Here is a 23,309-nt window from a genome sequence, read left to right on the forward strand (position 1 = left end):
CTGCTGTTTGCATCGCGGAATGTTGGCAGTTTTATTTCTCCCGCGAGTAATGGCGGTTGTATGAAGTAAAGGAGAACGATAAAGAAATGAGAGTGAATCGAAATTCGACGCAGCGTTACATTTTTAAAATCCAGCCACAGCACAGCTTCGCGAATCCCTCCAGTTTGGAAATGCACGACCATTGCCACGTGTGAGTCGCACTGCCAGTCGCTGGACAGTTCCAGCATTTTAACGCATCCGCACGGCCCCTGTTTCGCACCCGGCACATTCACTGTCTCTGCTGCCTCCAGCTGATGTTACTCTACACTGCTGAGAAGAAGCCGATTGTGTGAGAAAATCTTCCGGAAAACGTGAGTAGATACCGTCATAAAATACCGTCGAAACGTTCTTCTCCGAGCCAATTAACACACGCGATAGTTACATAATGCTCACGTGGCTGACACGTGCTGTGCGGAATAGGAATAGCGGTAAGGGGTGGAACGTATTTGCACTCCATAGGTTTGCAGACGTACAATGGCTAGAAAAAGTGCAGTTGTGTAGCTGCTGGTAGGTGAGGTGGCTGCAGCGTGTCAGAAGGACCGCTGAAGGCGAAGATGGAGGAGGTCACCCGGGAGGAGGCAGCCATAGCCGTGCGCCTTCTGCAGCGGGGGCGTGCTGCGCGGCAGTGCGAGTAACTGCCGAGCTCCAACTTCGTTCTTTGGGGGTGGGGTGGGGACGGGGTGTCTATGCGGTCGGTGTATCCGCTACTGATGTTTCGTGGTTACCAGTGTTAAACGTTCCCAGTTTGTTAGGTATATTGCATCACATTCAACGTAGGCCAAAGTCTTTTCGTTTTGGTACTGTTCACTAAATTTTATAATGTAGTAACTGAAGCCGAGGTGTACCACACAGCACTCACTGCAAGTTTTAGAGGTGCTCAACACTTTATCTCATTCAGTATCCAAGACCATATTCGACATGAGTGAACAGTTTACATTGTTGCTAATTCTTGCTTCAGTTATTGAAGGTTTTTGCATTGTGATGGCATTTTATTGCTGTACGTACTGCACAAACATAAGACAAATTCCTCTTCAGTCCCTCTCCACAAATACTGCGTTGTATATACTGTAAGTGTACTGTAACTTAGCTGCCCGGTTTGTGCTACAATCGGCTGTAACTGCCGCAAATCGTCGGTCGCTTCTACGTCGTTATAAACGGTTTCGACTCTACCATGGCTCTGATGCAGTGTACATTATATTAACACACAAATCAAGAGTTTTGCTCAGTCCAGACATTCGCTCGAACAAGCGAGAAGGCCATCTCGAAAAAGAGTAACAAAAAAGTATCGCCAAGATTCCCTTTATGACAATGAAATGAACACCCTTAGCTGCTTACAGGCGTTGACATACGTCAACGGGGACAGATGAAAATGTGTGCCCCGACCGGGACTCGAACCCGGGATCTCCTGATTACATGGCAGACGCTCTATCCATCTTTTTTTTTCATTTTTGTTCGGTATCGTTCGTTGCGTTTGGTCTGGACATCCGTTCAAGTTGATCGTTGTTTCCTTTACTCATTTTTTAAATTTCAGTTGGCTAGCGCCTCTCTGACCGAACACGCTGAGCTACCGTGCCGGCTAAGCCACCGAGGACACAGAGGATAGCGCGGCTGCAGGGATTTATCTGTGGCGCGCCTCCCGCCAAACCTACATTCGTAGTGCCCCGACCATTGTACTCATTACTCGCGGCGCGTTGCCGATTCCCGTAAGAGTTCGGGCACTGTTTGTGCATCCGCACAGAAGAAGAAGATGGTCCAGTGGCCGGTGAGCCTTATATATATATATATATATATATATATATATATATATATATATATATATACTAAGATGGTATCTGTTCTTTCGGACATCTTAGTATATATAAGATTCCCTTTCATACTCAAGCTTGTGTCATTTTCAGTGACTGTAATGCTTGTTTTATACAACCGTAGTTACGTTTTTCCAACAAATACGTACTTCCCCTTACAAATGTTTGCAGTGACAAAGTGTTTCATCGCCTACTAAGTGCCAACACAAGCGGCTGCCACTGCCTCCTGCATCCTCATGCCGTTGACCACTGCCGGTTCTTCGGCCTTTTTGCAGCAGTTTCTCAAGTCGAGGGCGAGAGGGCGCCCTGGACCTCTGCCCCCTCCTCCGCCCTCTTTGACGAGGCCGACAGTCGGAGCTGCCACCACCACCAAAACTAAACCAAAACGAATGCATCCCACAGTATACAAAATAAACTAAGCGAAATGGCGAGACGGAAACGGTTCTTCCCAATGCAATGCTTAGCGTTGGACAAAGCGTAGTGTGCAAAATTCAGCCACACACGTGTAGACGAGCGGGAAGAATGGGGTAAGAAACAAACCATGAATATCGATAATAGTTAATGCCTTTTATAGTACTGAGTTCAAGCATGAGAACTGTTCATAATTCACGCGAACACTGCTGGAGATGGTTTAAAATAAAGCGAAATTCGCTTTCTCGTAACAAGACTTTTATTACAGTCGCAAAAGGAACTGATATAACGTACATTGGATGCAGCAAAATATGGATACAGTTCCGCAGAATTTTGTAGAACAAACATTAAATTCCATACACTTAAAAATAGTACAAACAATACTTTAACCAGCCATTTGGTTGCATCGTGCATGACGGTGAACGATAACACGTAACAGTCATATTATTATAAATACGGCGGAAAGGGAGCAGGAGATTCTTTGAGACCACCCGTTGGGATACCGCACCTTTACTTCAAAATGTCCCTGGCGCATACGTGAAGACGTAAATACCTCTGCAACACGTCGCCCGACTCTTCCGGAAGTGCTCCCTGGAAACTGGAATAGTAAACCTCTCTGCGACGCATGACGCCTGCCTCTCCTGTATCGTCTGCCACGACTGTGCTGCGGGGACCAGACGCTGCGGCGTGTCTTGGTCGGGTGTTCCCTGTCTCCTCTGCCGGCCCTACCCAGGAAGCATCCCAGACTGACGAGCAGTACTGAAGGTTCTGTCGAACAAGTGCGTTATATGCCACAACCTTTATGGATGACTCACATTTCCGGAAGATGCGTCCTATAAATCTCAGTCTGGCGTTTGCTTTTCCTACTGTCTATTTTGTGTGATCTTTCAATTTAAGGTCGCTCTGCATACTTATCCCCGGACATTTTACGGTGGATACTGTTTCCAGCAATTTGTCATAAATGGTGCAGTTCTAAGTAGAGTATTTCTTTTCCAATGTATGAGCAACACATTACATTTATTTAGTTTCATAATCAGCAGGTCATTCTGCAAACCGATACCGTCCTCTGGCGCCGCTGCTTCCTCGGAGACAGACGTGTCACCTGCAGACAGTCTTCAACATCTTCTGGCGCTTTCTACTAGATCACTTACATACGCTGCAACATTAACTATCGCCTCACACTCCCTTCGAGCACTCCGGAAATGAGCTTCACGTCTCTCGATTTTCTTCTGTTAAGAGCGACGTGTTGATTTCTGTCTGTAAGGACACATATGGTCCGATGTTTGATAAGCTGTTTTTTTTTTTTCAGTGAACGCGCATTGCTGGACGGAGTGAAATGCCTTCCAGAAGTCAAGCAAAACGGCGTCAACCTGAGCGGCGCTGTGGATGTCATAGAGGAACAGAGCGATCTGAGTTTCGCAGGATCACTGTTTGCAAATTCGTGTCTTATAGGAGATTGTCGTTCTCCAAAAGCGTCGTAATTCGTGAGCATTAAACGTGTTCTATAATTCTGCTATAGCTGACGTCAACGATATAGGTCCATGATTGTGTGCATCTGTCCTACCGCCCTTCTTAGAAACGGGAAAGACCCGCGCTTTCTCCCAATCGCCAGGCGCTCTCCGGTGCGACGTACGATAAGCTGCTGCTGGAAGGAGAGCGAGTTCTCGCGCATACTCTTTGTAGAATGCTACAGGTGTCTCATCTGGCCCTGGCGCCTTTCCACCACTAAACGATCCTTTTTTGTTATTTGTTTTTGGAGATGGTCCTCTCGCTTGTTCCAGCGAATGCCTGAGCTGAGGAAAATTCTTGCTTTGTGTGTTAGTACATTGTACGCTGCGTCAGGGATTTGTAACGTTGTTTTAAAATCTGTGTGATACTTAACTGAGCGCCTGTGCACGTAACAAACAAATAAAATTGCCTTACTTCTAAAACAGCAGCGATGGAATGCGATACGTTGTTGTCTCTTATGCAAAAAATAAAAATGTGCTAGCTACAGGCTCAGTGGTATGCCGGCCGCAATACTTTGAAATGTACGTGAAATTCTTTCGGCTGATAAAACATTCACGAAAAATCCAACGTCTTTGAAAAACATATGACTTGGACGCTGCTGGTACTGACTGTCGTGGATTACCAACACAGATTTTTTTGTGAAATTATATTGCAAGTTAACTTTCGCTTTTCAAAACATCTGACGCGTAAAATTACACTTCTCAGAAAAATACACCATGTTTACCAATTGAGTCACAAACGACGAGATTTATACAGCAAATATCATCTAACATCACTAAAAAGGCATAAATACAAATCATCTGATTACATACACCTGTGCTAACAAATCTTCGAACCATTAGAAAGGAGAAATATCTAACTAGCCCTTTCATCAAATCGGTTTAACCACATCGTGGGGCTACTCAACAATTACAAACTATCAGTCAACTCATCTACACAAACGCGCTGGCAAAACGAGAGTCATCATAAATATTTAACAGCTTTATCTTGCTTGCGAAAAGACTTCTGCTTACATGTTCTCGTAATTCCTACGTTAATCTTACACTTGGTGGCTTCACAGAGCACACACACCACAAACACTGCCTACTCCATCCTCCTTCCCTCATACACTACTGTGAGCCAAGCGCTCCCTTACTCCCTCACTACAACCTCAGACCAGAAGCAGTAACTTTGGCTCCGCGGTCGCGCAGTCAGCGATCCGCATTATAAGGCAGTCAGAGACATACATCGTTTACAATATACTAGTTTCATTTTAGTTTACGTTTATGTTATTATCATATACGGGTGCCACACACAAATGTGCCCCAGTAGACTCCTATCAACATTATCCAGTAGAAAAATGGCTCTGAGCACTATGGGACCTAACATCTGAGGTCATCAGTTCCCTAGAACTTAAAACTACTTAAACCTAAGGACATCACACACATCCATGGCCGAGGCAGGATTCGAACCTGCGACCGTAGCGGTCGCGCGGTTCCAGACTGAAGCGCCTATAACCGCTCTGCCACAACGGCCGACTAATCCAGTGGAAACCGGTTATAACGGTGTAGAAGGGAACGAGGGTTTACGGTAATTATAGCCGATTGTCGCACAAATCGATTTTTTCTTTGGTTTTGATAAAAATTTCACGTCTGTAAATTTTATCTCTCATAGAGCTGACTCTTGAAAGAGCGGCAGAAATACGGTACACCTACAGTACTTACAATGCAGTATTTGTGAAGAGAGACTGAAGATGAATTTTCTTACGCTTTTGCAGTATGTAAAGCAAGAAAATGCCACCAAAATGTAAAAACTTTTAATAAGTGAAGAAAGAAGTAGAAACAATGTAAACTGTTTACTCACGTCGAACTTGGACAGTGAACGAGATACAGTGTTGAGCACTTTTAAAACTTGCAGTGAGTGCTGTGTGGTACAGCAGTCAGGAAGGACACACTTCCGCTTCAGTTACTCTATTATAGAATTTAATCGACAGCACCAAAATGGAAAGACAGTATTCTGTACATAAAATATTGAAAATACTTAACAAACATAATCACAAAATACCAATAACTAATACACTATGACTCCATTTCTGTTTCTTGAAAAAATCACAAACGTTTGGGATCTAGTTTTCTATGACCACAGCAAAGTCAGTGTTGTTAACTTTCTTAACCAGTCGCTTTAACTTTAAACGCTGTACAGTAACGCATACTACAATACACTGGCCCACTTGTGGTAATTAAAACTGTACCAGAGACAGGCCTTTGTTGATATTATTTTGAATGTCTTATCCGAGCATTATTTCGAGCAGGTAATTAGGCAACTAAATCGTGAAGCTAACGTCTTAAACCTCCTAGTCACAAAATTCATCGATCAGATAACGGAGCGGAGGGTGTCAGTGATAATAATGCTATGATAGCAACTATGACTACGGATATCTCAAGGAAAGTCAAGAAAGGTCTTAGCAAGAACGAGAAGATACACACTGTAGAATGTGTGTGTAATCAAACATTAGTTCTGTGAACGAAGATGTGGAGCACAAATGGAAAAAAATCAAAACCGTCCTTCAATATGGCTTAGACAAGTACGTTCTGAGCAAGGTGTTAAGGGATGGGAAAGACCCACCGTCGTTTAATAGACGCATTAGGAAATTGCTACGTGAGGAAAGAGACTTTCATCAAGTACTCAAGAGAAGTCAAAATCTTCCTGACAAACAAAAACTGAATGAAGCGAAAATGAGCATCAGCAGGGCAATTAGGCGTTTAATGACCTTGACAGTAAAATTTTATCAACCGACTTGAATAAAAGTGCTGATAAGTTTTGGTCCTCCGTACAATCATTAATCGGTTCGAAATCAGTTATTCAGTCACTCAGAGACCAGAGAAAACAGGGAAAACAGAGAGACGGCCAAAATACTGAATTCAGTCTTCCGAAATGATTTCACTGCGGAAGATCAGAACACGAGCCCACCTTTCAATCATCGCGCGAATATCGAAATGGTAGGTACAGAGGTAACTGATCGCTGAACAGAAAACAACGACAATCAGATACAAGGGAAGAACGTCAGGCACAGCCAACCGGTTCATTGTTGACAGGTCCCTTGTGTACGTACAGAAAGTAAGGACTGTAAGATATTTAGGCTCATTGCCTCCAATATTTTGAGAAAATCGCTATTAAAGTACATGACACTAAAGGACTCAAAGTGAACTGGATCGGCAGATAATTGTAAACTGAACATTTTTGATCATTATATGTGCTGTCCTAAAACGTGTATTTTTCGAAAAATCAAGGAAAGAAACTTTTACGACTGCCGTTTTTACACGCATGAAGGTAAACACGCTCCAGCGAAAGCGGCGCTAAGCGAGTGACCAAGACACCTGGTTCATGAGCGATGACTCTGTGTTCGATTCCTAGACGGATATTGCGGTTTTTGTTTTTGCGTATGTGGCTTTCTTCGTTTCGGAATTGATTGCAATTGGGGGGAGGGGGGGGGGGGGTTCATAAGGTGCGTGAATCATTAGGGTATAATAGCGTTAAGTGAATTAATTATCTAACACAGTGACAATAGTGGACAAGTGACCTTTTAAGCCGTCCGTAAGAAAACAGGTCCGAAAAGGACTTGTATGTATTCGTCACGAGCAACGACAGTAGCGGCAAAGAGTGAACGCAGATAAGGAACCCACTCTTGTTCGACCGACTCTTGCACCTTGGACCCTTACCAGGTAGGGCTGACAGAAGATCCAACGAAGAGCGGCGCGTTTCGCCACGGGACAGCTAAGTCGGCGAGAGAACGTTACAGAGATGCGCAACAGGCTCCAGTGGCGGTGGGTACAAGGGAGGCGCTATGCATCACGGGTGGTTTACTGCCGAAATTTGGAAAGAGGATTTACCAGGAAGAGTCGGTCAACATATTACGTATTTCCACAGACATATCGCGAAATGAGCACGACGGGAAAATTCTGGAAACTAGAGCCAACACAGAGGCTTAGTGACAATCACTCTTTCCAGGCGCCATTCACGAGTGGAACGGCGAAGGGGACATCAGTTAGTGGTACCAGAAATTCCCTCCGCCACACACCATCAGGTGGCTTGCGGAGTATTAATGTAGGTCTGGATATTACAACAAATTCTGAGATACCCCTGCTTTCTGAGTGATTTTTTGGTGGTGAAGGATACTGAGTGCAACATAAGCACTGAACCAAAGAGGGCAGTTGATGGTGTAAGTTCATTGGCTGTAGAGAAGAAACTGATGCTAAATCAAAATAAGACTCAAATTTTACGGTTTCTGGAGAACAACTGAACTAACACTGACATATTGATCAGATGTAATATGCATATCATTACTCAGTCCGAACAATCCAAATTCATAGGTGGTAAACTGACATAGACAGCGCACGTTCAGTATCTTGTTCAAAAACTTAACACTGGTGTATTTATCACTGGAAGAGTATCTGAAATAAGTGATAGCCCAACACGAGAATTAATCTACATTGCTTACTCTGATCAGCTTATGACCAACAACGTTATATTCTGGTGTAGCTTTTTCCATTCTCAAAGGCTCTTCTTGGCTCAGAAAACGGCAGTTCGCGCAAAATGTGGCGTAAGTTCACGAAACTGTGGTCGACCCCTGTTCACCGGCCGGTGTGGCCGAGCGGTTCTAGGCGCTTCAGTCTGGAACCGCGCGACCGCTTCGGTCGCAGGTTCGAATCCTGCCTCGGGCATGGATGTGTGTGATGTCCTTAGGTTAGTTAGGTTTAAGTAGTTCTAAGTTCTAGGGGACTGATGACCTCAGCAGTTAAGTCCCATAGTGCTCAGAGCCATTTGAACCATTTGACCCCTGTTCGAGAGTGTGGGAGCTCCGACGCGGCCCTCTAAATGTATATTTCCACTTCGTCTGTAGTTAACAGCGCGTGGTTTTTCCCCGAGGATGAACAGCTTTGACTCAGCTGATACAAGACAGAAATCCACCCTGCATTTCGACCGCATCTCCTTGACTCGGGCGTGCAGTATTCTCCATTTTCAGTAAACTACCGCAAGAATAAACAAATCTCAGCAGGAATTCACGCACTTTCAAGTCTAATCTGAAGAATTTTCATGACTCACTCCTTGCACACTGATGTGGCTCCTTGTATAAAAATTAAGCAAATTCATGTGTTGTACTGTTAACTAATTAGCGGTTTGACATCTGGGTACTATTCGTGGGAATTTTATCTGTTCTTAAGGTTTCAGACGTTAGTTTGATGTAGAGACTCGTTCCATCACCGTACAGACTTGCTCCTCAGCCTAGACGTGTGCAACAAACCAGAAATTCATAACCGACTTCCATAACTTGAACGTAGTGAAGGATTCGCCTTGACTGAGCGATTTCTGTGTTTTTATCCATGAAAAGGCATTACTACAAATTCGTAAGTTTTCAGGAGCGAACGAAAACATTCTGCCAGTGAGTATGTTGAATGTAACAGGACGGGCTCTCCGCTGTTTAAAGAACAGGACGAAATGGATAGTTTGCCATTATTGCAGTTATTAAGATTTGCAATCCATAATGAGTCCAAAATCTTGGAGTAACGTCCTTTTCTTGAATAAGTAACTCATATCCATAGTCAAGTTACGTTTTAGTAGTGTTTTCAATTGTTTCTTGTTTTTACCCATTCATTTTCTCAGTTGTATAACTCTAATCAAAGTTTATAAAATGGATTCATCGATCATTATCATCGATCAAGCAAATGTTGAATGTCTATGTTTTTTCCTGTTAACAGCTAATTGTCCAGTGCAAATATTATGAAAATTAAAAACAACAGACCCTCCTGGAAATAAAGCTTCGGATGTATCATTGTGCAATCCTTCTACGTGCTTGGAAGCCACAACACGTGACCGTAAAGTACTATGTTCAAAATGCACAAAGAGACATGGTTCAAACGGATAGTACATTCATGACAGTTCACTATTGCTATTTTTATAACATTATGTTGATAATTTCCAACATTAGGTCTCTCTTTTTTTCTGTTCTTCGTATTTTCACTATGTTCCAACTCAATACTTGAATTCGTTTTACATTTCACAACACATGTTCAGAAATAACAACTATTAAGCTACGAAAGGCGAACCGTAAGATATAGTACATTAAGTACTCGGTAGATGGCACGCGAATATGCTCACCATTGAAAGGGCGCTACTCCAGGAGTAAGGCCTTTTGTAAATGACGTCACTCTGACTGAGTCGCAAAGCCCATTTCACGTAAAAATATGTATCTATGTCTATATGATATGTTGCCTTTCGTAACTCATTTTATCAAAATTTGGAGTAAGGCCCCTTCGAAAATGACCTTTACTCTTTTATAGTAAACAAGACAAATCGTGACGTGTCGCAGTTGTCAACAATACATGCCTCTCCTCTTGGCCCATGCCGTAGCCTAGCAACGGTTTGAGTGGAGTGGAAAGGCGAGCAAGACGACTGTTCCTGTCCAAATTCCCAGATAATCCTTAAAAAACAGAGAAACGCGGCAACAGCACGGAGCAGCGGCAGCAGTAAGACATCTGGTGAGACACCAACCAGCGTCTGGTTTCTGCCAAAGCACGCGCACCGATGCTGATGCATAACATTAATTGTCGATTCTTGTATGTTTAATAAATGTGGAGATCTGCGACACAGAACTTATATTTAGAGTAATATACTTTTGCAAACTAGTCGAGATGATTGTTGATTCTAAGCTGTGTAAGGCAGTTTGTGTAGCAGAAACAGTAATTATATGTATCTTTCAATTACATGAGTCCGGTTTTAGCTACAATTTTGTACAGTGTTTCTATCATTACCTTTGCATCTATTTTCTCGTTGGAAATCATTACAGTTTCGTCAGCAGAAACAACATATGCCACGTCAGATCTTGGCCTTTCTTGTTCTACATGGATTCCTTCGATGTTTTTCTCTTGTAGTTCTTGACCTCTCTCTCATGACCTTGTCTGAGATCACACTGTAGGCAATCGGCGAGAGCCCATAGCCCTGCCGGACTCCTGTTGTAATTGTGAAGCATTCAGAAACTTCACCTAGGAATTTAACTTTAGAAGTTGTGTCTGTAAGTGCCTGTTTGAATGGTTCTGTCAACACCTGCTTGTTCCAGTGTCTGTCTACAGAATCGTTGGCTTTTTTTAAATCAGCGAATGTAACGACTTTGTTCAGGTTCTGCATTTTTGTGATCGTGGGGACTGTTTTCAAGTTAAGAATTTGGCCCGTGCAAAAACTACTTTCCCTCAATCCCGCTTGGTACTCGCCAGTTGTGTCCTCTGCTTGGTCTTCTGTCTTACTCAGCAGAGGCCTCAGTATGGAGCTGGGTAAGTGTGTGTGCCCGTCCTGTCTCCCTTCTTACGTGGCGGATGGATTGTGGCTTGCTTCCAGCCGTCCGGTATTCCTCCTCCCTCCCAGCAGTATCTCGTGACCTCGTAAAAGGTTTCAGCTGCCCACTCCCTCCTAGTTTTCACATATCAGCCAATATCCCGTCTTCTTCTGGCACCCTGTTGTTTTCTGGCTGCCCAGCGTATTGTTCAAATGGTTCAAATGGCTCTGAGCACTATGGGACTTAACTTCTAAGGTCATAAGTCCCCTAGAACTTAGAACTACTTAAGCCTAACTAATCTAAGGGCATCACACACATCCACGCCCGAGGCAGGATTCGAACCTACGACCGTAGCGGTGGCGCGGTTCCAGACTGAAGCACCGAGAACCGCTCGGTCACCTCGGCCGGCCGTATTGTTCAGTCTACTGCGGTGTAGTGGCTCTGAAGGTGGGTTTTCCTTTCGAGGCTGTCTGGAAATTAGTGGTTGTGTTGGTTCCTCGCAGTTTACAAGATTTTGAAGTATTTTGCTTGTAATACAGAGTTGTGTTTGTTGTTGATAATCAGTTTGGCTGTTGAATATCTGAAGTGAAGGCCCACCTGCTTGTTCGCTGTTATTACTTCTTTGAAAGCATTTTAAAATTCCCTTGTATTTTTCTGACTGAAGTCTGTATCGATACGTCTCCTGCACGCTACTATTTATCTCATTTCGCGGTTGTTGCGTTAGATTTTAGTTTGTACCCGGCAAGAACTCCCACTTTTTCGCGATATCCCCTTAGATTCAGTCCCTATTATTAAGTATTACCGCTCTTCCACAATATTACGAGTTTACTGCCAGTGATATTCTAGTGGATTTTATTAAGGCGGCATATGGTTCTTTCACTTGCTCGCGTAAACTGTGATAATTTATTTGATGCATGTATGCTTTTTTTCTGTTGTTACCTGCTTTCTTGTTATCTCAATTCCTTTGCGATGTAACTGGTGGCTATGTAATTAATTGCATGAGCTACAATGCAATTTTATAGTATTTGTGTGCATTATCTTTTTTTCTGTGGTACATTCGTTTTTTTAGGAATAGGCCTCGTTGCCTTCAGATGTCACCTCTAAGTAGCGTCTGTGACTAAGACATGACGTCGGTCAAAGCCAGAGAGAAGAAAAATCTGTGGAGTGAGCACTGCGTGCTGCGCCTGTTGTCAACATTGAGCTGGAACCGTGACACGATCTCGGGACGACGCTGTTAGCTTAAGGTGAGTTCACGTTCGCCGTCAAGTACATCACGTCACGTCAAAACATTCCACAATGCACTACAAACGGCGGAATTAACACAAGTTGTCAACAGACTGTCATGTCACGTCATGGCTAGTCTAGGTTTCTCGGGAAGAAAGTTTTGATGGCATCATCGTCTGCTAACATTGTAAATTAACCTATTTTTACCGCACTCACTCGTTTTATAACAGCGGATACTGTGATTTTGTATCTTCGTAATCTTTATTGTTATTATTATGCTTTGTTTTTGTGGCAAATTCCAAATGTTGCATGTCGACTTCATTGTTTTTTCTTTCGGATGTTCTTACACGAGCAATGTCAGACATCTGAAAACGAAAAATTATTTAGTTTTTACCATAACAGAGCAGACTCCCACTTTCTCGTAGCACAGACAGGTCGACGATCTGAAATGTTTCACTGCTCAGCACTTCATCAAACAAAACTGATGTAGAACACAGGTTATGAACATTGTTTTGGCCATTAATAACCTTTGTCGTTGTTAGTTCCTCAATTGCGATACTGTGCTCTGAGATGGAACTGACGTGACATGACGTGACTCGCAGTGTGAATACGGGCTGACGTCACCGTGTCGTGACGTGATGCCCGCCCATTCTGCTTATCACAGCTGAGACAACAATTTATTACAGGTACCATATGCAAACGCTTTGGTGTCTAGAAAACTCCTATCTCAAATACACAGCAAATACGAAGGGAATCTATCTGTACTAACTACACAGGACGCTTTATGGGCAACCAACCCCACGTCGTCCTGACTGCTCACTCTGAGGTCAAAGCAGAGCGTGAAATCGGACACTAGAATTTATTCATTATTTTTTTCTGTTTATGTATCATTAAATAAGGTGTCTTTGACGTCTTTGTGCCAATGCAGTTTGCATCCTCAATATCAGTACACTACTGTCACATTATCTTGGCTTCTCATCTCCCTACAACTGAATTAGTAGAGACTGAACGAGTTCGACCTGCTGATAAGTGCATTCATTTCCTTCTCAGCTCTGACACTCAAGCCATTACTTGACTACCTATATGACTGATTTCAAACAAGGTTTTCACAGAGTAACATTTTGGATCTCCGAACCCCCTCTCTCTGTGTGAGTGTGTGTGTGTGTGTGTGTGTGTGTGTGTGTGTGTGTGTGAGTGTGTGTGTGTGTGTGTGTGTGTGTGTGTGTTTTAAATACGTTGTGGAGGTCATGTTCATGTCACTGCTGCTATACTAAAACTGATGTAAATCATAATGTGATTTACAGGATCCTGACTGAGGAGCAGAAGCAGGTGCTGGCTGGGAGGCTGATCATTGCTGCGTCACAGGGTCAGACCGGCCAAGTGCGGGCACTCCTGGATGCGGGGTCGCCAGTCAACGCGACAGACGCCAGTGGCGACACTGCCCTGCATGAAGCAGTGGTGAATGGCCACGAAGAAACTGTCAAGTGCCTGATTGATGCCGGAGCAGGTGTCAACGTCAGGGACTCGGATGGGATGACGCCTCTGCACTGGGCTGCATGTAGAGGTGGCGAGCAGCACATTGTACGGATGCTACTGGCGGCATCAGCGTGTGTAGATGTCTAGCACGATGCGGGGGAGACTCCACTCCATGTGGCTGCCAGATGGGGGTGTGCATATGCAGCGAAGGCACTGCTGCTGGCCGGTGCGAGGAGGGACATAAGGGGTAACAGTGGGCAGAAGCAGACACGGTACAACTATTTAGCACTCAACAAATCTTGTGATTAAAGACTTTTATCTAAATTCTTCTTGTATTGCATAAAAATTTGCTATTCCCTTTTTTAAAGTTTGAACACAATACTTCTTAAGGACCACACATCAAAGAAATTTTAAGAGGGGGTTGGCGCAAGTTTTAATCTGTATTACTATACAAGGACAAGTCATTGTTTATCACATGATACTGTAATGAATAGTCAGACAGATACAGGACATACGTAACATGTAAAGAGGAAAAGTTTTTATTAAAAGTCTCTAAAAGCTCTTGCCTGATATACTTCAAATTTGCACCTCATACTCTCATCAGCATTTAGTTGCATATATACTATGTACTTCATTCACAATTATAACATATAAATGTTTCTCTAACATTTACAGGGGAAAGGAGGTTAACAAGCATCTCGAAATGTTCTCAACTGATATAGTTCAAAGTTTTACACAATACTTCCATGAACTATTGAATGGACATAGGCTATATACTTTTAATGTATATAACATACGAATATACTTTTAATCAATAAGGGGGAAATGTTGTTGCCAAAAGTCTTCACTGTATTACATCAAATATTTACATGATACTCTAACAAACAACCAATTTTAACATATATGATACATAAATATATTTACCAAATACCTGGAAAAGTTCTTGAGTGAATTACTTGAAATTTATGCACAATGCTCTAATTAACATTAAAAGGGGATACTTTGTTAACAAAACCCTCGAAAAGTGCTTGAGCGATTTATTTCGAATTTCTATACTAAACCCTAACAAACATTTTGTCAGGTTTAGGTTACATATTTTTCTAAATGGCAACATGTAGGTTTTCTATTAAAACCGACTGTGTGAAAGAAAATCGTGTGCTGTACTGTGAAAATGTGTTGTTTCGGTATCTTTCCTACAGTTTGAACTACAATAGGGGGGCGTGTAACCCATTAGACAAATTGTTTCTCCCTTATATATTCTTTCTCTTTATGTATAATTTCAAAGACAAATTGTGTACACAGTATTGTAATGTTTTGTTTTCTTCTTCGCAATCGTTTTTACAGAAACAAGAAACTAGTATTTATGGCTGATCGGCTTATTATTAGGAAAACACTACAGAATCCTTAACTTTGTAATTCTAACCACTGACAAATTAAAACCATGACAAAGACTCTCATTACAGCTACTGTCTTCACAGATCCAGCATGGGGACAGGTGTCTCTAACACACTGTATACCAATGGTCTCAACTAGCGTACATGTTCATTTTAAGTGGCTTCAGTTCCCAATCGAGGTTTTGTTCTCAATAACAATAAACAAGGCTTGAGCTCAGAGAGAGGGGTAAGAGGACAGAGAAGTGGGAATAGACAGGGGGTGGAGGGGGACTTGGAGAGAAGGTCATGCACAGAGGGGGGGGGGGGGGGAGTGGCAGATGGACAAAGAGAGAGGGAGTAGGAGATGGACAGAGAGAAGAGGGGAAGGAATTTAGGTTATACATCAAATTCCTACTCATATTTAGCAATTAAGAAGTACTGCCATGTCTTCTGGTTAGCTATGGGAAAAAATAACTTACTTCAAAAATGGTTCAAATGGCTCTGAGCACTATGGGACGTAACTTCTGAGGTCATCAGTCCCCTAGAACGTAGAACTACTTAAACCTAACTAACACATCCATGCCCGAGGCAGGATTCGAACCTGCGACCGTAGCGGTCGCGCGGTTCCAGACTGTAGCGCCTAGAACCGCTCGGCCACTTCGGCTGACTAACTCGCTTCACTCACCTGATATGGATTCATCAACCAATAAACAAACTGCATTCAGATGCATAGTCCACAGTGTATTTCTTTTTTTTTTTAAAGAATACCCACTCGATTCGTAGTGTAATCTGAAAACTGTGCTCTGACTTTGCTCAATACTCTCTTCAGATCCTACTTGTAAACCGTTTAATTACGCAAGCTGAATATCGGCATTGAGTAAACAAGTGGAGGGTTTATTCACCAGTTCCGTAGACTCCCGACGAGTTCACGGAGAAACTACTAATGTATTTCGCAGGAAACGATCACTGTACACATCTGACCAGTCGGTTCTGCCACAGCGATGTGTTTGAGAATCAGCAGCTGGGAATGCGTCTGCACTAAGGCTCTCCGACTGCGTTCGTTTATGTTTGCAATCCTGAGTTCGAATTCTTTATTTATATTTGGGAGTTGGTATGGAGAAAGGCATATATGTATTCTCTTTCCTCGTGGTTTCTCGGCATTAGTGTCTGTATCAGCCAGGTTGCATTGTTATGTGTTTTCGTACAACATACGCGAAGTTTGTATGGTGGCAGTACTCACACATCTGCAGTTAGGAGACAGGTGATGTGCGTTGGCTACTGGAGGGAGACAGGGTGCTGTGTAAAGGTATAATCGCAGGACAGCAATGCCTAAGAAGCCAGCATTCAGATATGCAGTACAGGAATCACACGGACAGTGACACTGAGGTGCTGTGTGTCGTTTACTAGTAAGGCCTCTGCAGATTCTTAATGTCATCACGACGCTGGAAGAGTCGAATCCCGTTCTGAAGTTTGGCAGATGTTGTACAGGCTTGTCAAATGGAGGTTAACAACCTCCATTTGATGCACAGAAAGTATCTGGGTTAATTCTGCGTAGAGATAAATGGAAGGCCACTTCGCTTGTTTACAAAAATGGTCGCAGCTCATATGTCGTCCGTCTTTTCGCTACAGGAAAAATAGGGATAGCCACCGCTATTTAATTTATAATGCACATGATCAGACTTCCGCTTCTCTGTGTGAATAAAGATTATGCTGCAGTCGCATTGCGACATGATTTCCCAGTGCACCACACTGAATGTAGCACCAAAAACGCCGAGTCTGTGGCTGCGACATGCAGTAAGGTAGCACTATATCAAACACTTGTACGGATAAAGTCTTTCTGTTGCTTCTTTCTTGTACGTTGTGTATAATTTTAGTGAACTACCGTATTAATCACATGTATGTTAGGTAGGGTATAGTGTAACACGGCGACCTCCAGTCTGTCTCTTTCCAAGAATTAATCCCGACTGGCGGGCTCTGCTGGTTAAGCGGATGTGGCATGTTAATTTCAAGAGGTGGCCAGATGCCCTTCCTTCCGCCCCCCCCCCCCCCCGCGGGGAATTAGCGCACTAGTGTAATCCGTGGAATAGTGCGAACGTGTTGAGATGTCTGCGAACCGTGTAACTGAGGCGGAACGTGGGAACTAGCCCGGCATTCACCTAGCGGGATGTGGAAAACCGCCTAAAACCACATCCAGGCCGGCCAGCACACCTGTCCTCGTTGTTAATCCGCCGGTTGGATTCGATCCGCGGCCGGCGGGCCTACCCGAGTCTAGGAAGCAGAGCGTCAGCGCACTCGGCTGCCCTGGCGGGTTGAACATGGCGTACTCCACTGCAGAGTGAAAATTCATTCTGACAACATCCTCCACACTGTAGCTAAGCCATGTCTGTGCAATATCGTTTCTTCTAGGAGAGCTAGTCATGCAAGTTTCACAGCAGAGCTGTTGAGTTTGGAAGGTAGGAGATGAGGCACTGGTGGAAGTAAAGCTGTGAGGACGGATCACGCGTCATGCTTGGGTAGCTCAGTCAATAGAGACCCAGCCTGAGGAAGGCAGAGCACCCACGTTCAACTCTCGGTCCAGCACACAGTTTTAATCTGCCACGCAAGTTTCATACCACTGTTTGACTTGCACTTGCGTTTGCGTGCTGTTTTGCACACAAACTACTTTTATTGTTGAAGTTTTCTAGTGTGAGCTATGGAGTCGTGAGACGATAATGTAACACTACTGTATAAGGGAAACATGCTCAATAGAAAACAGTCGGAACACTAAAAAGTCCAACCAGAGACATAGCAAAGATTATAAATTCATTAGATGCATCCTGTTAGGAGAGAACAGTCTGAAGAACCACAACATTTCGTATTTTTCTTTTTTATTAAAGAGGAACAGCACAATAAATTTTCCTGCAAGTCTACAAAAACAAAAATGTGTAGTGCTGAGTAATTCAAAATTAAAAATTTGTGAAGAAGCTTATCAGTCTCGTGGCCTATGTTCAAATCAGCTGTAGTTACATAATGGGTGTGTCACCGGTTTTTTACGCTTTAGATGTCGTAACGAAATACCTCAAAATATTTTTTCTTTCGGTCATGTTATCCCTGGTTTGAATGTTTGCTTGGTTTTTATGTCCCTAATGGTGGTGTTAGGAACAGGCCACTGAAACAGTCCACAAGTCGTAGACCCGCAGTCTCCGTACCTGACTGGGTGTCGTGCTCCTCTCGGTGTCGCCGTGTAACACCGACGCTGCAGTGGTGCTGCTGCTCAGCACCCGTGAACCGTGACACAGCTTCTCCCCTGTGAACTTCAATCCACTGTACTGAAGTCCCCAAAAGAGACTTTTCTCGTTCCGTTGGAATAACACTCTCACAGAAGTTCATCTCAATGTATTTCCTACAACGTACAACTCTAACTTCTCTTAATGAATCGGCTACACGTTATATTCCAGCTGGACGCTCTCATGCGTCAGTCTCACACGAGACCCAAAACAATAGTGTAACAAAAACAGAACATGAGTGCCACGACAGTTCCTCCAGCATCACGGAGCTCACGTGCACTCCACGGCTCTTCCTCACAGCCTCACACGGCAAACGACTCCGCCCAGCAGGTAGAGGAGCCGTCCGCAGCCCGCATCGCTGGCAGCACAGTATCGCCACGACCACGATCTGCACAAAGCGTCAGATAAGCCCCCGAAAGTGGAACGCTGCCTGCTTACCAACTACCTTAACCCACGAACGTCTTTCAATGGACAATGACTATCGAGGATGAGCAACATCTCATTCTATGGATGACGTTTTACGCCTTGTGCTCCATCGACAGTGCGGTAAATTTTGTTAAATAGCCTTATTGAGAGGTTTTATGTGCATTTCACATTTCAGTTACTGTACTTTACTGGCATTATCTTCCTTACGCGTACCTTAATGAAATCTGTGCTTTGCACATGTCACTGCAGGCGTCAGGAACTATTTGAGGCACAGAAGCTGGCATAAATTTCTCCAGTTGCAGTGTGTAAATTCTATCTGTTCTTCAGGTTATGTCGCTCAGCAGAAATTAGTGTTCCACTTTCAAATTTTCTCATTAGTTGTAACGAGAAGCTAAAGTGTCAACTGACGTAGTTGCAAGACTTTGCAATAGTGAGAACGAGGAAGGAAGCTGCAGTTTAGTGAAAAGTGCTGCACACTTGCATAAAAAGTGAGACATCCAATAATACATTTTTATTTTCCTATTACCTTTAGTTTGCTTGACGTAGAACAACACACCCAGCATGCGGAATAATCCTACGTGAATACCAGAGTTGTATACCAGAGCTGTAACAATTGAGTCAAATCTGTGTGGGAGTCAGTGAAAGTGTATATATATGCTTATTTTATCGTGTTCTCTTCTATTGCCTTGAGTGTATACAAACGTTCACGGATACAAGCAAACAGTTGGGAACTGTCAGCAGATGCTTTTACGTTCGTATTTGCTTTCTTACGATCCGGTGTAAGTGGCGCATAAGAAGACCCAATTCGCAGAGTATAAATGTGTAAATGACGACGAGGAGCGATGTTGTAACTGATGACATAACACTTTTTTAGATACAGCGAGCATCAGAATTACTCGATGGCTCCATTCTGGACCCACCTGCAACGAATGGGACGACTGATGTCAACGTGATGAGTAACACACATTGCCACAAAGTAAGCAGCACTTTATTATTATTATGTTCCATTATTTATATATTTAATACCTTCGACAATTTAACCTTTAAAGCCACATAACTTGTCACTGCCTACATGTGTCTTCTGCCTTTCCATACGCAAGCTGATGCTATCTGTTACTCGTTCTTCGCCGGCTGTAGTGGCCGAGCGGCTCTAGGCTCTTCAGTCCGGAACCGCGCTGCTGCTACGGTCGCAGGTTCGAATCCTGCCTCGGGCATGGATGTGTCTGATGTCCTTAGGATAGTTGGGTTTAAGTACTTCTAGGTCTAGGGGACTGATGACCTCTCATGTTAAGTCCCATAGTGCTTAGAGCCATTTCAACCATTTTGAACTGATCATTAAAAATTAGAGCAAAATGGGAAACATTGAATTAGTACCATTACTGTCTCTCTCTCTCTCTCTATCTCTATCTCTCTCTCTCTCCTCTCTCTCTCTCTCTCTCTCTCTCTCTCTATCTATCTATCTATCTACCTCTCTGTCTATCTCTCTCTCTATATCTCTCTCTGTCTATGTCTCTCTCTCTCATATGCACACACACACACACACACACACACACACACACACACACACACACACACAATATACTCACACTTAAGCAAAGAAACACATTTTCATACATTACAATAAATGAAGAAAATGGCATATCGATCTCCCACTAAAATTGATGATTAAATAACTGTATCATCCTCCTGCAAGTTTGTTACATTAAACACATACGTACAATGTACATGAACAGGTTGGCAACGGTGGTACAACATGTAATTTGATATAAAGGTTTCTTGATGCAGGAAAAGAAAAGTTGTTGTTAAGTACTTGGAAGAATATTTTGCATTTGGCTGGATAATCAAACATTTGACACAACCTTCATTAAGGACCTAGCGATTTTTACACTTCCATGCCAATAGATACATTCCTTAATGATATCTCTCGCTAATAACAAGATTGAATTTAGGTTTAACTGTGTTATTCACCACCTCAATGTCAGGCTACGGCAATGTTTTCACGGCACTGGAAGACACGGTTATTTCCACATATATACACATAAATTACCAGTGTTCTTGCAAATGTGAAACAAATGCTTAGTGAGAATAGCGAAGTCTTCCTTCATACGCAATCCTGTTGAGATGAGGAGGTGGGGGGGGGGGGAGGCAGGGAAACACTGCATAAATTTGAAACGCTGGCATTGACAATACAGAAAATATTCCCTTATCAGTACATTAAAAAATAGTAAAAATCATGCAGGGGAGAGCGCACACTGTAACATTCCACCTGATCTTGCTGATATTTCAGTGAAGATCTGTAGTCACAAGTTTAATTAAAAGCAATCGAAAAATGTTTGCATACAGGTAAACGAAGACAGTTTAAGCTCTGCGATCGTGTACCTAGCAGCAATCCCGTGTCCCATTTATACTCTAATATGGTTCGGTTGATGGTGATACCACTTAACAGATAATAGAATGTGAGCGGCTTACGTTCAGTAGTGAAGGACGACAATGATTTCATCCGTATTGAGCTTCAGTGGCACGAACCATTATTACCTTACAATACTAATCCATAGAGGTTAGAGCTGTTCTGGAAGTTTCCCCACCGCGAAAGACTGCTGTCTTCCGTGTCAGTTTTACTTTCTGCCAGACCACTGTTCTCCACGAGAAATGTTCTCAGAAATCAGTAAAACAATGTGCCGAACTGGGACTCAAACCAGGGAGCTGTGCCGCTTACAGACAGGTGTTCTACCTACTGAGCTATCCAAGAATGGCTCACAGCCAGTCGTCACAGCCTTACTTTCACCAGTAAATCTCCTACCATTCAAACTCCACATATATCCTCATGTGAAACTTGCAGGACTAGCACTTTTTTAGATACAGCGAGCATCAGAATTACTCGATGGCTCCATTCTGGACCCACCTGCAACGAATGGGACGACTGATGTCAACGTGATGAGTAACACACATTGCCACAAAGTAAGCAGCACTTTATTATTATTATGTTCCATTATTTATATATTTAATACCTTCGACAATTTAACCTTTAAAGCCACATAACTTGTCACTGCCTACATGTGTCTTCTGCCTTTCCATACGCAAGCTGATGCTATCTGTTACTCGTTCTTCGCCGGCTGTAGTGGCCGAGCGGCTCTAGGCTCTTCAGTCCTGAAAGATTGCAGAGACTCGGCTCAGCGAAGGCAGGAGATCATTTCGGGAATGAATGTTTCAGGTGGCAGTGGAGTGTTTGGAAATCAGGGGGCACGCTAGGCCCTGAACACGGGTCACAGGACGTGGCCGGGTGGCTCAGTTTGTAGAGCATTTGCCAGAGAAATGCAGACGTCCCAGTCTGCACACAGTTTTTTAATCTGCCACAAAGTTCCACATCAGCGCACACTCCACTGCAGCCTGAAAAATTCACTCTAAGAGCTACATCCACTTCAGTCCATCACACAGCAGCTGCTCAGGGTACCACTCATCAAGCCAGGAGGCCCACTCAGTGTAAACATGTCTGCTCTCTGACTGTCACAACTGAACACCACACTTCACAATGTGATAGTACAAACTGCAAATACCCTGCTGGCCAAAAGTGAAGCAACAGTTGGGTATTTTGCGAGGTTGCATCTATTTTGCCACAAAATAGTGTAAACGGGCGTTAGTAAAATGGAAACAATGTAAAGAACACAGAATGTAAACAACTGGAACATGCATAACCGTAGACAAAAGTGTGCTTCCTCTTCTTGCAACTCAATGTATGTCCACACACACATTGCAACAACTGGTTACTGTGCTCAGCACGGGGTGTGACCACCTCTGGCAGCAGTACAGCCCCAACAACGGCGGGGCGTGCTGTGAGTGATGTTATCAATCTCTTGTTGAGGCGATAACGCCCACAGTTCCTGCAGAGCTGCTCGCAAGTCCTGCAGAGTGGTTCGTGGATGATGACGCGATGCAACCCGTCTCCCCAGTGCGTCCCAGACACGCTCTATGGGATTCAAATCGGCAGAATGAGCAGGCCACGCCATGCACGGTCTCCGATTTCCAAGAAAACGTGAAACACCTCTGCTCTATGAGGTCGAGCACTGTCGTCCATCAGTACAAAGTCTGGGTCCAACTCTCCTCGCAACAACCGCACATCAGGTCCCGAGATCTCGCCACGATACCTGGCAGCGGTTAAACCTCGCCAATTCACTGGTACAATTACATGAAGAGGTGTTCGAGTGGTCGCCAGAATCCCTGCCCGGGATCCTCGATATCAGTCTCCTTGCACAGTGTTTGGATTGAGAAATCGTGTTCCACGTTCCCTCTACATGCGAATGCGTCGAGAATCACTCTGCAGATCAAATGGGGACTCATCTGGCCCAACTGTTCGACCGCCCAGGTGGCATGTTGACAGCTCCACTCTAGACACTCCGGGTGGAATGTTGACAGCTCCACTGTAGACACTCCCTCCTGTGGAGAAGTACCAGAGGTACATGTACAGCAGGTCTCCCAC

At 43.7% G+C, this 23,309-nt stretch overlaps 1 protein-coding gene across 1 annotated transcript; it reads left to right on the top strand.

Moving 5' to 3' along the window:
- The first annotated feature begins 593 nt into the window (after window positions 1-593).
- Window positions 594-13,917, top strand: LOC126426546 (ankyrin repeat domain-containing protein 65-like). Its single transcript, XM_050088448.1, has 2 exons — window positions 594-670; window positions 13,599-13,917. Exons 1-2 carry the CDS (start codon window positions 594-596, stop codon window positions 13,915-13,917), a joined length of 396 nt encoding a protein of 131 aa, XP_049944405.1.
- Window positions 13,918-23,309: the final 9,392 nt, after the last annotated feature.

Source organism: Schistocerca serialis, chromosome 11 (assembly GCF_023864345.2).
Source record: "Schistocerca serialis cubense isolate TAMUIC-IGC-003099 chromosome 11, iqSchSeri2.2, whole genome shotgun sequence".
Classification (NCBI taxonomy): Eukaryota; Metazoa; Arthropoda; class Insecta; order Orthoptera; family Acrididae; genus Schistocerca; species Schistocerca serialis.